This window comes from Typha angustifolia, chromosome 13 (genome assembly GCF_048772165.1).
Source record: "Typha angustifolia cultivar Huaian chromosome 13, ASM4877216v1, whole genome shotgun sequence".
Classification (NCBI taxonomy): Eukaryota; Viridiplantae; Streptophyta; class Magnoliopsida; order Poales; family Typhaceae; genus Typha; species Typha angustifolia.
In genome coordinates this window covers 4,050,843-4,064,866 of record NC_133251.1, presented here as the reverse complement: position 1 = coordinate 4,064,866, position 14,024 = coordinate 4,050,843, and the positions used below count along the sequence as shown (strand labels likewise).

The following is a 14,024-nucleotide window of genomic DNA, read 5'->3' as shown; positions in this document are numbered from 1 at the left end:
AGTCTCTTTCGGAATAGGATGCTACTCCATCTTTATGTGCTGGGCTCTTGGAAGTAAAATTAGAAGGATACAACCATTAAAATTTCCACTCAAAACAATCTAGAGACATTACATTCAGCCTTCTCGCTTTCGCAAAATATTAGTCATAGAATAAAAGGAAAAAACAAAATTCATACATTAAAGACAAGGAATCGCACACAGATAAGGGATAAAAACGTCTACAAGATTTCTCGCCCACATGTATCAGAATTAATCATCTTTACGAAGATGATCACCGTCTTCTTCTCTTCTTTAAATCTGGGAACTTAAGAGGAACAGGAAGAGTTATGACAGGTAGTTGCTGAGGACTCTTCTGGGAGATCTTACAACCCAACTGTTGATAGTATGGCTTGAGGGACTGGAAAGTCATCTTCAGGTCCCTTGCAATATCAGAAGGTTCAGACTTGAAGTTGTCAACAAAAAGAGTGAGCACCAATATGTAACCGATGAGAAGCTCATTCTTTTGCGTTGATAGTACATGCGACTCTGAATCCATAAACATCCTCAGTAACTTCTGATATACCATTCGTGGAATCTTGGAATGATATGTAGATTTGCTATGTTTTACGGACTTGGAGTGTCTAGAAAAGCTCGACCGTTCCCAGAAAGCTAGAAGATGCGTAATGTACGATAACATGCACGCAAGCTTCTCTTTTTCTTCCTCATCCTGTGAACAATAAAAGATAACATAATATCAAAAAAGAATACCGCCACTTGTGAATGAAGCTAAAAGCAAGGGAATAATCCAAAATCATCAATCTGCTTTCTTCTGCAGTAATTTCTGGTGGACTCTAACAACTTCGCACTACAAAAGTAAAAGTGCAGGCAATATACAGCCATCATCTCTTCTAAAAAAATGAGTTCTTAGAAGACAATCATTTGTGTAAATCCAAGTTTCTATTGCAAATTGCATATTGTGTTAGTCTTAGTAAGAAAGGTATTCCAATTTCTGGGCTTTCCACACTATGTCGAAAATCTCAGACAATTCGAAAGTGGAACATCATGGCACATGTTGACATTTAAGATCATATCTTTGTGTCAACATCATCACTTTTTAACTTTCACCCTGTGTGTTCAATGTGTAAAAATTAATTAACAATAATTGATTCAAACTTCCAGAAATTTCTCATTTCATTTTTTCTAAAAAGTAATCATAGTATTTCAGATTAAAACATGAGTAAAAGGCCTAAAGAGTTAAACTCCATTTATTCCCTTTTCTTCTGTTTTCCAATCAAACCTATCTCTTTTAATTTGTATAGTTTTCTTCCCCTTTAATTGGGCTGCTAGTTTAGGTCTTGGATCCATAAAATTCAAATACATTTTGGTGTACTCAAACACCAATCCATCACCGATACTGTGGGAAATATGAGGAAGACAAAAATGATGAAGATTAGGGAGGCATGATAAAAGATGAATGCAAGGATATAAGTGTTATGAAATTAAACATTTTGCAATTAGCTTGAATAGACCAATTAGGAACAGTGATAATGTACAAATAGTCCACATGGCAGAGAATCTAAATGGCAGTAGAAGTTCATCAAAATAGTGACAAAAAATCAACAAACTTATGATCCACCAACCAATGTAGAAAAAGAAACATGCAGTTAGAAAAAGAAAAGGCCATGAGCACAAAGATGGATAATTGAAGTGTACCTGAATCCCCCCTAGCTTGTGTATCCGGTTAGACACAAAACTTGGATAAGGTTTCAGCGACATATCTTCTCCTGAGTGCCAGTCTTCCAAAATGTCCATAAGGTAAATCCGTTCACCTTTCGGAATAATCTCATCTAGTAAATACACTCTTTCTGGTGCATCTGCAGAAGGATCATAAGGTGGAATATTCCAAGCAGTTGTTTCTTTCACGTCATCCTCAGTATCCTTATCTATGTTGGCATCGGACATTTGACTTTCCTCATGTTCATAAGCAGAGGGATCATTTCTTTGTTGGTTTAGTGACCTCCATCTAGTATCCTGTCCACAATAAAACCTTTCATAACATACAAGTAATACAACTATCACTTAATCAGTAATCAAAATGTGACCACAATGATCCTAGTAAATATTTTCATAATTATTTGTAGATCTTTATGATCTAAATGCTGTAATTGACAAGGTTTATAAATCTGGCAGTTTGCCAAGATTGTGAAATCCAGCCTTTTGCATTATAAGGAACAAGTTCCAACAACATAATAAAGAAAATGTAGCTCTCAAAACAACCTCTAGTTTATAATTTCACTATGAGTGGAAGGATGCAACTATCATGGGTACATTTTAAAGAGCCTGCACCACATGAACACTCCAGAAATGTTTCATATGTAACTAATTATAGCTTTCTAAAAGATGGGCTCTAAATGGAAATCACAAAAACTTCAAATAACTAAAGGCCTTCTTGGCATAATAATTATATGGTGTGAAAACTGGAAGGCGTGACCTGGAATACAATTCACAACAAAACCATATGAATTTAGGTTGATGCATGTACATTTGACATTTAATTATTGCCAAATTACATCAGACAGCACAGAAATACCAAAAGGCTATTTATTATATCAACACAATAAACCCATTCAAGGGCTCAACTAATAAACTGAACATTAAGATGTAAATGATTTGATCATAAATGAGTTACTTCAAATGCTCTATACCTCAAGCTACCTTAAGTACTCTGACAAAGATGGTTTTACAATCCACTACAAGAGGAAGCAGAACAGTAAAATCTGATTGTTTCCAAAATCATAAAATTCCTTCCCAATTGAATTCATATTCTTATGCAGAATTGCAGATGAATGTTGGTAGAATCAATACTTTGAAGAAATATTTGCAATTCAAACTAACTTCAAGAAAGACAAAGAGGCTTTTACAGGTATGCCTCTGCAAAACCACTTTTTTTGTACATTTACACCCTTGAAAGGCTCGCATGCATATAAATGTTTCTACCTAAACATAAAGCAATAAGTACAGATATATAAACAAACTTTAATGTTCTAAAGGGACACAATCTAATTCTAAGATGGGTATACAGTATAGACCATTGTAGCCCAACATCTGTATAAATTGTAAGTACATGAAACGGGAAATTGAAATTTAAGTAAGATGGGAGAGATACCTTGTCTCTATCCTTCTTCGTTCCATAAAGACTTGTAAGATCTGCAATTTTCTTTTCAACTTTAACTGTAGCGAGACTCTCCTCTGTTAGACCCTCTGATGGTTCTGTATGAGCAGGTTGATTCACTAGGATCTGTGGTTCCAACCTGAAAATCTGCATTTATTCTTAAATGAGAAATTCATACCCAACCAAGTTATTAGACTACTACAGAACCGAATGTTTAGTCAGTAGGACACAATATACTACGAGCTACATTGTTCCTTATGTATAAGAAAAAAGTAGGAAGAACACCTGCAGTACATACAAAAGTTCACTTATAATAATGCCAACAAGAAAGTCTCTCATAAGCACCTACAAGATTGCATGGATGTGAATGGCAAATGTTTTCAATTAAATTATCCAAACACATATACAATTTCTATATAGAACACCATTATTTGTGTATGAGAGGTGGTATTAAATGAATTCCTAAGGAGAGAAAAGAAGAAGGAAAAAAAGATCTTGTTATGTGCACTTGCATATATACTGGTAACAGATTATTACTCCACTACACTTTTCTTATTGCAATAAGCAATAATACTGCCGCATATCATTAGTAAGAGGCGAGGGAATACAACAGTCAGAACAACATTTATCATAGTAAATACACTACTGCCAAGTGCCGACTGTCCATATATGGCTGAATTGCAGAGAATGTATCGGAGGACATTAAAATTTCCCTACACTACCAAACCAGCAAACTAAACAGTACTTATATTTAGTCCATACCAATTTTACTTCTCTTTAAATAAAGATTGAAACTTGACTCCATATAACTTTTTTCAAATCTCTTAATCTAAAATTTAAGAGAAAACCTAGCAATTCCATTTGTCCGAGAAAAGTCTCCACCTTTACAACATTTCATCAATCTACCATCTCCCGAAAACCTGAAAATATCGAAACCAAACCTTATTGGCGGCGATTGGAACTATCTTAAGCGTCTGGGTCTCCTTGTCGAGCACCCCGAGGGCGTAGGTACATAGCTGGGGGGCCGCCGCCTCCCCTGAGTAGCTCTTCCCGACGAACGCGACGTTGGAGTTTCTAGGGGTCACGACGAGCTCGAGTCGGTTGTTTCGCCGCTGGTTCCTGTATACCTTGACGCTTGGCTCGACGCCGGCGGCGGCAGGGTCGAAACCGGAAGGGAAATAGCCGACCATGGGGGCGATGCGATCCGTGGACTCGGACAGCACCTCCATACGCACATCAATCGTCTTCTTCTTCTTCGCTCTCTTCTTTCTTCGCTCGGTTTGGGGTTCGGATTCCGCCATTAGCGACGAGAGAATGGTTGCTCTGGTTTCGATACTAGGGTTTTGGGGTTACAGTAGTACGTGGAGTGGACTGGACCTGATCGTATAAAACCGGCCTGAACCGGATCCGGTTTTTGGACAAATATACGCCCGAATCCAATTCAATGATTTTTCTTCTAAGCAATCCAAGTATTTAACTAACATTAACCCTCTTATCTTTATATAAATATTAAAACTTGGAAATAAATGTTTTTTTTTTATATTTTTAATCATTATTTCTGCTTAAAATTGTGAAAAATGTAATCAGCTGGATAGATGTAAATTTTCCTATCAAGGCATTACAATGTTATTGCTGAAATTAATGTGGAACATTTGCGTTAATAATTCTCTCAATTTTTTTTAATTTTTTTAATTTTTTTTAACTCATTAAATTATTATAAATTATATTTTATATTTTAGTAATCTCTAGATAACTGGATTATTTGTTCAACTAAGAAGTTAGCAAGTTAGATCGCAAATTTTCTTTAAAAATAAAAGTTATATTTAAATAATATATATATATATATATATATATATATATATTTTTTTTTTTTTTCTAGATAATTCTAAAAAAAAAATCCATAAAAATTGATATAACGCTGTCTTCTATTACTTAAGTCAAATTTAACTCAATTTTATGTTTAACAACATTAAATTTTAAAACTTATGATTTTGCATATCACTGGTAGCAGTACATTGATCAATTCATAAATAGTAACAAGATAATATTTTATTAGAATTATTATAAATCTTTTTATATATTTTCTGATTTTTTTTATTATTCATATACGCTCCTAAATTAAGAAAAATATTTATATATAATTTATTTAATTTAAAAAATAAAATGTCTCGGAGATGGGCAGAGGGTGTTGGTATAATTATCTCAACAAATTAATCAGTGACCAACCAAACTTCCACTGCATGCCCTCCATTAAAAATAGTCAACGTTTCATGCAGCCCACCTTTCTTCTTTTTAGAGAAAAAGAGAGAGTACTTTAGATACAAGATGATTTCTTTTCCTAAAATCAGGCAAAAAATGAAAATGAAAATAAAAATTAATTGCTACCCAGAAAATAAATCAAGTAGAACATGTAATGGCTACTTTTAATTTTTTTTTATTAAAAAAGAAGTGGATGTTTTGTGAAATCTTCTCTTGATTTGAGGATATATAAATACAAAGTTCGTAGAGTTGTTTATTTCCAAAGATGTTAATTAGCTATCTTAATTGTTCTCTCTAGCTACTTGCAAACCACTAAAAGCTAGTTAATCCTTATTATGGTGGGTAGGAAGAGATTTAAAAGCAAGAGATCAATTATTGTGCTCTACGTGCCAACTACAAAGCCAAACTTTATACTTCACGAATAGATTAAAAAAGAAAACACAACAAAGAGATGGTTTGTAAGAAGAGATTCCAAAGCAAGAGCTAGCATACGCCATTTTGCCTTACGTTGATTTATATATAAAGTGGCTAAGAGGCCAAAGGTTTGTTGATCATAAGATGAGTTTAGGAAGAGAGTTTTTTAAGAGCTTTGGCTCAAGAGCTACAGTGATCAGGATCAATATAGCCTTGTTAATCTTCTTCTTGGCTGCCTACATCGCCATCCTTTTCCTCCAACCGACGCTTCTCGCCGGCAAGAACGCCGCCGCCTTCATCCGGTGCACCTTGGGCGACTGCAACTTGAGGAAGGTAAGGTGAGTAAGAGCTAGCCGCACCATTCTTTTCACTAATTGTTGTTGTTCTTTTACATAAAACTTAATTAAGCTCTCGGAGATTTATCAAGATCTTATAGGTGGCAGGATGATCAAAACTATACAACCAGCAAGGAGAGAACTCGAGCTTTTCTTGAAGGTTTGCATGGCGCTGGCGTGAATATTGGTCTGGTGAACATAGAGGAAGAAGAAGTGGTAGACTTAGGCATCGGAGGGAAGACTACCAGAGTAAAGTTTGACCAAGTATCTGATAATCTTGAATGGAAGGACTTGTTTCCTGATATGATCGACGAGGAGGACCCGAACGAGAGCCAATGGTGCCCCGAGATCCCGGTGCCGGACTTTTCAGCGTACGAAGAGATGGACGCAGTGGTGGCCAAGTTGCCGTGCCGGTGGCTGGCCGACGGTTGGAGTCGTGACTTGTTTAGGCTACAAGTTCATCTCGTGGCGGCGAAGTTGGCGGCGAAGAAGGGGAGGAGAGACCGGCGAGGGGCGGTGAAGGTGGTGTTGCTGAGTAAGTGTGCGCCGATGAGGGAGTTATTCCGGTGTGATGATTTGGCGACGAGGAAGGGAGAGTGGTGGATGTACGAGGCAGAGGTGGAGAGGTTGGAGGAGAGGTTGAGGTTGCCGGTGGGGTCTTGCAAGCTTGCCTTGCCATTCTGGCAGGAAGGTAAATTCTCTTTCTAGTATCTATATGAGAACTGGTTTCGATCATATATTTGTCATTTATTTCAGTTCTTTTATATGGAATATAATAACAAATGTTCTACAAAAGTGAACTTGTCACATCTCATTCTTTCCAATCTCCTGCTGTTCGTTTTCAAATTGGTTTGGTAGTCATGCTCATGCACTAACGGGTTTGATTGTTTATTTACTTATATATCTCTCTAAATTTATTATCCTTTTACTATTAAATAGATCAAAGTTTAATTATTGGCCTTTTAATTATCATACAAGCTGCTAGTCTGAGGTTTGAAAATACTACTCAAAAAGATAGAGGTTGAATTACAAATAACATAGACGCGTGCAGGGACCGACGAGGAATTCGACGTGTCCAATCTCGTTGCGCCGCCGACACGCCGCCGCGGTCGTGAGGCCTATGCGACGGTCCTCCATTCCTCCGACGCCTACCTCTGCGGCGCGCTCGTCCTCGCCCACAGCATCCGCCGCACCGGCTCCACCCGCGACCTCGTTCTCCTCCATGACAAGTCCATCCGCCGCTCCCAGCTCGCCGTGCTCGCCGCCGCCGGGTGGGCCCTCCGCGAGGTCAAGCGCATCCGCAACCCCCGCGCCAAGAAGAACGCCTACAACGAGTACAACTACAGCAAGCTCCGCCTCTGGCAGCTCACCGACTACGACAAGGTCATCTTCGTCGACGCCGACATCGTCGTCCTCCGCAACCTCGACCACCTCTTCCGCTTCCCCCAGCTCTCCGCCGCCGGAGACTACCGCACCGTTTTCAACTCCGGCCTCCTCGTCATCGAGCCGTCGAGCTGCGCGTTCAACGCCATGATGGCGGCGCGGCGTCAGGTGGTGTCGTACAACGGCGGCGACCAGGGGTTCCTGAACGAGATGTTCGTATGGTGGCATCGGCTTCCGAAGCGGGTGAACTATCTGAAGTACTTCAAGGAGAACACGACAGCGGAGAGGAGGGCGATGGAGGAGCTCTTCGAGGCGGAGCCGGCGAAGATTTACGCGATGCACTCGCTGGGGTTGAAGCCGTGGAGGTGTTACCGCGACTACGACTGCAACTGGAACGTGGGGAACCAGAGGGTGTTTGCGAGCGACGTGGCGCACCGGCGGTGGTGGAGGCTGCATGACGAGATGGAGGAGGGGTTGAGAGGGTTTTGTAGGCTATCGGAAGGGAGGAAGAAGAAGCTGGAGCGGGAGAGGAAGGAGGCGGAGGAGATGGAGTTTAGTGATGGCCATTGGAGACTAAATATTACGGATGAGAGGAAGAATATATAAAAGATATTATAATGTTATATAGGTTTTTAAGCTAGCTACAGATTATCTCTCTCTTTAAATATTTAAATATTTAAATATTTTTTCGGAGGAAATTATAATTTAACTCATGTGCTTCGACTCCATTCTAACTTACTCCATGCATTACAAACTTATATAAGCACTAGTTTAACTATAGGTGGTTAAAATAGTTTAGTCATTTACTCATATTATAATTTATGAAATTATTAGCGCTAATAAAACACTGATATTTTTTGATTGAATAATTATAATTTAAAATAGAGAAATTGAAATTGAGCTAAATCAGGGAGGGAGGGATAAGATGAGAATAGGTTATTATTTGAGTTCAATAAAACTAGTATTTGTGGTCAAGAGTGTAATTAATTGTTATAATTAGAGATATACAGTGGGACATAGTTTTTGCTATTGTCGTGGGTAAGGGTGTAAATAAGTCAAGTTTAAACTAGCCCACTCTAACTCAAGCTTAGCTTGAAATTAATTTCAAGCCTTGTAACTTTGCTTAAGCTCAACTCAACTCGAGTCAAGCTTGAGCCAGACCAAACTAAGTACGAGTCGAGCTCAAGCCTAAATTGATTCTATCATCAAGCCTTATCAAGCTGAGCAAGACCAAGCTAGATCGAGCCTAAGTCAAGAGACAAATAAATTGTAAGAGGAGGATGGCAACAAGGCGGTGGCTTGAGGAAGAGGAGGAGGAGGCGAGTCGACAGTAGAGAAGGACGAGGTGATGAGCTGAGGAAGATGAGGCGGCTTGAGGAGGAAGACAAGCATGGGGCAGTGGCTTGAGGAGGAAGATGAGCACAGGATGGCGGCTTGAGAAGGAGGAGGAGTTGGCTTACCAAACGAGGAGGATGATGTGGGTTAACAGTGGAGAAGGATGAGGCAACGGGCTGATGGTGGAGGAGCACTTGAGAGTTGATGCTAGAGTTTCTAGTTTGAGAATCCCTTATATACGGAGTCTGTCAAGTTAAGCCTAAGCGAGCCAGCTCCGACTCAAGCTCGGCTCAGCTCTAGCCGGTGAGTCAATCTTGAGCTTCAGTCAAGCTAAGCTCGAGCATCTCATTTATTTTGACAGTCCTAGTTGTGGGACTAGATAATGTGCAAAAAAGTTTTATTGAAGTGGAAAGTGAAAGAATAGAAAACAAAAATTGATACAAAATTTATATAAAAAATACATATGTATACACACACGAGGCAATTTAAGCTAAGCTTGAGCTCTGCTCATTTATTAATCGAGCTCGCTCGAGGAGCCTGCGAGCCAATGAGGCAATTTGACAGCCCTAAATATGCCCTTTCAAGTTTCAACCCTGATAATTTGGGCTAAAATCTAGCCCCACCCAAACCCAATCTTCATACTTTTGTGACATAAAAATGAATCTGGATCTGGTTTCCTGGTAGCTCGCTTAAAATTTTTCTATCTTCTTGCTGGTTGATGGGTTATGGATAAATACACCACCAAAATTTTGTCATATATATATATATATATATATATATATATATATATATATATATATATATATATATATATATATATATATATATATATATATATATATATGTATGTATGTATGTATGTATATACACACATATATTTAATAAGGAAAAATATATTTACATGATTAACACTTAAGCTATAGAATAAATAAAGTGATTAATTTATAATATATAAGTTGGATAACTAGGCAACTCTTTCAAGGAATGGGTCACAACGAGATTAAGCTGTGCACATATTACGCTACGATAAAAAATCTACTAAATTGCAATCAATGAACTACGAAGGTAGCTTTTGGACTCTACATTGTGGCGTTAGGCACATGTTTAAGATAGAATATTTTTTTAATCTATATTATGAACCTTAATTGGGTAAAAAAAAAATAGACCCCACATTCTTGGCGGCTTGTTTGAATTTTTATATTTTCTTGTTGTGGATAAATAGACTAGTAAAATTTTGTCATATATATATAGTGATAAATTTTTTTTACCTCTTGAATTATCACTATTTTTTACAATAACCTCATAAACTTTTATTTTGATATAATGACCACATGAACTAATCATAAATATCTCACTTGACCTATTATATTAGAGAGTCATTATGTATCAAAAAAAAGTTCAGGGAGTCAGTTTATACTAAAGAAAATTTGGAGAGTCATTATAAAATAGAATGATAGTTTAGAGAGTAAAAATAAAATTATTCAATGCGCACTCGGTACTCAATAATATGTTTTTATTGGTATGCAATGCAGGTTTTGAATTACAAAATACATGTTTTCTAGCTAGGTGCAAAATGATTAATCCTCGACTTATCAATTGGCTAAATAATAAAGTCATTAGTCTCATTCCAAACGGGTGAAGCAAAGTCAAAGAACAATCCTAATTTGGAGACAAGTTGCAAGGTTAAAAATAAAAATAAAAATAAAAATAAAAATAAAAATGTAGTTCTTCTTTTCCGAGAAACAAAAATATATACACATCCACTTGAATCGTTCATTAAAACACGCGGAAGCCGTACGAATCATCTCTCCGTCCGGCATCCAATCAAACAGGATTCTGTCAATTTCCTACGTGCCAACCACTACAAAACCAGTAGTTCAAACAACGCCAAAAATGCATCATTCATCCATGCATGACGATGGACCGTGTACTAGCGAGATTGGTACGACAGCATTGGATTATATATTATCCGATGTCTACATGCTAACCACTAATATGGCAAAAAGAAAGAGTTCCGGTGGCCACTTAGAAAGAGGAAAGGGAAAAAAAAGAGAAGAGAAGCGTAAGCTGAGTTGAGCTTAACTTAGTCTACGAGCATTATATATATATATATATACAAACACATACGTACGTACGTTCGGGAGGCCAAAGAACAGATGCTCAAAGGATGGGGTTAGGAGGGATAATGTCTAAAACCATTGCCTCTAGAGCTGTAATCATAAGGATCAATATAGCATTCTTAGTGTTCCTCATGCTCGCCTACATCACCATCCTTCTCCTCCAACCGACCTCCTTGTTCGGCGGCAGGGACGCCGCGTCGTTCGTCCGGTGCAGTTTTCGCGATTGTGGAATATTGAGGAAGGTAAGGTACGTTATAAGATCTATGACGTTTGAACAAATCCACATTTAGCTTGACTAAATCTCGAATCGCAGGAGTACAGGTCAGAAACTACTCCAAACTTCCTTGAAGGTTTGCATGGGAACGCAAGGCTTGGTCTGGTGAACATGGAGGAAGACGAAGTGATCGATTTGGGCATTGGAGGGAAGGCTACCGTTGTAAACTTCGAACGGGTGCCGGATAGTCTTACATGGAATGATTTGTTTCCCTATCACATCGACGAGGAGGAGAAGAACGTGGTGCCGTCGTGCCCCAAGATCCCGATGCCGGACTTGTCGGCGTATGAGGAGATGGACGTGGTGGTGGCGAAGTTGCCGTGTCGGAAACCGGCTGACGGGTGGAACCGCGACGTGTTTAGGCTACAGGTTCATCTAGTTGCGGCGAACCTGGCGGCGAGGAGGGGGAGGAGAGACCGGCGAGGAGCGGTGAAGGTGTTGTTTCTGAGCAAGTGTGAGCCGATGAGGGAGTTATTCCGGTGTGATGATTTGGTGACGAGGAAGGGAGAGCGGTGGATGTACGAGGCTGAGGTGGAGAGGTTGGAGGAGAAGTTGAGGCTGCCGGTGGGATCTTGCAAGCTAGCTTTGCCGTTGTGGCAGGAAGGTACGCGTGTAATTTCCGTTGTACTTTTTCTTGTTTACTTGCTATCATTGAAGGATGCACCTCACAAGTAGATGCTAGATGCTAGATAATAATTAGATGTGTCCTCTCTAATTTTCCTATAGAATTATAGATAGTACATTAAGAGTTACGATAAATGACATTTTTAGTCCAATAATGGTCGTGCTGACTGCTATTTGCCATGTACGACGGCCTACCGACACTTATGAGGGGGGGATGCTGTACAACACACCCCTCCTCTTAGCCTCATAGTAGCAACAACCTAAGTCATCGTCAGCAATAACCCAAGTCATCACAATCACAGCTCACCGTCGCCATTTTCCTCTTTGCCCTCGTCCTAACCGGAGGAGGAGGAAGAAGACGACGACAAAGACTAGGTCAATAAAAATGATTCTCCTTCGCAAATCTAACTTAAGTTGCGAATCGTTTTTACCAATTTTGTCTTCCTCCTCTTCTGATTAGGGCGGCACACAAGCAAGAGGGTAAGAGAGAGAGAGCGACGATGAGTTACTATTGTGATACAATAAGTTAGGTGCCATAACAGGTGTCATGTCAGAATTTAAAGATGGTCAGGGAAATGATCATTGGTTTTGGATGGAAATAGAATAGTTATAACTTAGTATGAAATACAAGGAGCTCAAATACTTAAGTCTTTTTTTTAAAATAATAATAATAATAATTAAGAGTAAAGACTCGACGTGTGAGGCACAAAGGTGCATATTCCAGAACGATGCTAGGAGTTGACCTTCTTGAGAAAAGAATAAGAGGAAGTACGAGTTCGTTGGCAACAACCATGTGCAACGACGTGCAGCAATCAAAGTAATTAACTAGATAACCAATTGATTAAATAATAAAATTTAAATTTAAATAAATGAAAGCTAACGTACGTGTACGTGCATGTGCAGGAACCCACAGTGAATTCAATGTCTCAAATCTCGCCAGCCCAAGGAGCCGTCGTGGCCGGCGGGAGGCATACGCGACGGTCATCCACTCCTCGGACGCCTACCTATGCGGCGCGATCACACTAGCGCAAAGCATCCGCCGGACCGGCTCAACTCGCGACCTAGTCCTCCTCCACGATCATTCCATCACCCAAGAACAACGCCACGCCCTCGCCACTGCCGGCTGGACTCTCCGCAAGATCAAGCGCATCCGCAACCCCCGAGCCAAGAAGCATACCTACAACGAGTACAACTACAGCAAGTTCCGCCTCTGGCAGCTCACCGACTACGACAAGATCATCTTCATCGACGCAGACATTCTCGTCCTTCGCAACCTTGACCACCTCTTCCATTTCCCTCAGCTCTCTGCCGTAAGCAACAGCCGCGTAATCTTCAACTCCGGCGTCATCGTCATCGAGCCATCAAACTGCACGTTTAACTCCATGATGCTGCGTCGCTGGGACGTGCTGTCTTACAACGGCGGCGACCAAGGATTCCTCAACGAGATGTTTGCCTGGTGGCACCGACTTCCGAAGAGGGTGAACTATCTCAAGTACTTCACCGACAGCATGCCGGAGGATAGGGACATGAAGGAACATCTCTTCGACGCAGAGCCGCCGAAGCTGTACGCAATGCACTCACTAGGAGTGAAGCCGTGGAGATGTTACCGTGACTATGACTGCAACTGGAACATCGATAGCCAAAGGACGTTCGCGAGCGACGCCGCCCACCGGCAGTGGTGGAGATTGCATGATGAGATGGAGGAGGGGTTGAGAGAGTTTTGCAGGCTGACTGAGCAAAGGAAGATGGAGTTAGAGTGGGATCGGAAGGAAGCAGAGAAGAGGAGGTATGATGATGGGCATTGGAGGATGAATATTACTGACAGGAGGAAGGACATACTGAAGAGAGAAACCTAGTTGATGTAGCCTCAAACAACCTGAGTATGTAGAATAACTTTATTCTATATGTCTAGTTATTTCCTAAAATCAAGAACCAGCAAACAGGTAAGAGGTATAAGCAGACAATTATGGAGTTTGTGCACATACCGAGTTGTAAAAAAGCTCCTACAACTAGGTATATATATATATATATATACTAAAGAAGCTTCTCAAACGACTTGCTAATGTTTCTCCTCTCGTATGTTACAATGTATTATTAGAGCCTATAATTCAAATAAGATGATATGAATA

General features: G+C 39.8%; 3 protein-coding genes across 3 annotated transcripts; 2 read left to right on the top strand and 1 right to left on the bottom strand.

The window, feature by feature from the left end:
• Nucleotides 1-59: 59 nt before the first annotated feature.
• On the bottom strand, nucleotides 60-4,501 carry LOC140774879 (DNA-directed RNA polymerase I subunit rpa49). The gene is made up of 4 exons (XM_073118052.1): nucleotides 4,093-4,501; nucleotides 3,146-3,298; nucleotides 1,693-2,010; nucleotides 60-706 (listed from the first exon to the last, which is right to left on the bottom strand). The coding sequence occupies exons 1-4, from the start codon at nucleotides 4,450-4,452 to the stop codon at nucleotides 272-274; spliced, it is 1,266 nt and encodes a 421-aa protein (XP_072974153.1). The 5' UTR covers nucleotides 4,453-4,501; the 3' UTR covers nucleotides 60-271.
• A 1,467-nt stretch (nucleotides 4,502-5,968) lies between these two features.
• On the top strand, nucleotides 5,969-8,148 carry LOC140775134 (UDP-glucuronate:xylan alpha-glucuronosyltransferase 2-like). Its single transcript, XM_073118396.1, has 3 exons — nucleotides 5,969-6,162; nucleotides 6,261-6,850; nucleotides 7,211-8,148. Exons 1-3 carry the CDS (start codon nucleotides 5,969-5,971, stop codon nucleotides 8,146-8,148), a joined length of 1,722 nt encoding a protein of 573 aa, XP_072974497.1.
• Nucleotides 8,149-10,921: 2,773 nt separating this feature from the next.
• LOC140773196 (UDP-glucuronate:xylan alpha-glucuronosyltransferase 2-like) lies at nucleotides 10,922-13,772 on the top strand. The gene is made up of 3 exons (XM_073115639.1): nucleotides 10,922-11,239; nucleotides 11,311-11,875; nucleotides 12,799-13,772. Exons 1-3 carry the CDS (start codon nucleotides 11,045-11,047, stop codon nucleotides 13,749-13,751), a joined length of 1,713 nt encoding a protein of 570 aa, XP_072971740.1. The 5' UTR covers nucleotides 10,922-11,044; the 3' UTR covers nucleotides 13,752-13,772.
• Nucleotides 13,773-14,024: the final 252 nt, after the last annotated feature.

Excerpts from the sequence above, each read along its gene's own strand:
- LOC140774879 (XM_073118052.1), bottom strand. The coding sequence starts at position 4,452 with ATGGCGGAATCCGAACCCCAAACCGAGCGAAGAAAGAAGAGAGCGAAG. Across the intron at positions 3,299-4,092 it reads TTCCAATCGCCGCCAATAAG|ATTTTCAGGTTGGAACCACA; the intron begins GTTTGGTTTCGA and ends GAATAAATGCAG. Across the intron at positions 707-1,692 it reads ACAAGCTAGGGGGGATTCAG|GATGAGGAAGAAAAAGAGAA; the intron begins GTACACTTCAAT and ends TATTGTTCACAG.
- LOC140775134 (XM_073118396.1), top strand. The coding sequence starts at position 5,969 with ATGAGTTTAGGAAGAGAGTTTTTTAAGAGCTTTGGCTCAAGAGCTACA. Across the intron at positions 6,163-6,260 it reads TGCAACTTGAGGAAGGTAAG|GTGGCAGGATGATCAAAACT; the intron begins GTGAGTAAGAGC and ends AAGATCTTATAG. Across the intron at positions 6,851-7,210 it reads CTTGCCATTCTGGCAGGAAG|GGACCGACGAGGAATTCGAC; the intron begins GTAAATTCTCTT and ends AGACGCGTGCAG.
- LOC140773196 (XM_073115639.1), top strand. The coding sequence starts at position 11,045 with ATGGGGTTAGGAGGGATAATGTCTAAAACCATTGCCTCTAGAGCTGTA. Across the intron at positions 11,240-11,310 it reads ATTGTGGAATATTGAGGAAG|GAGTACAGGTCAGAAACTAC; the intron begins GTAAGGTACGTT and ends CTCGAATCGCAG. Across the intron at positions 11,876-12,798 it reads TTTGCCGTTGTGGCAGGAAG|GAACCCACAGTGAATTCAAT; the intron begins GTACGCGTGTAA and ends GTGCATGTGCAG.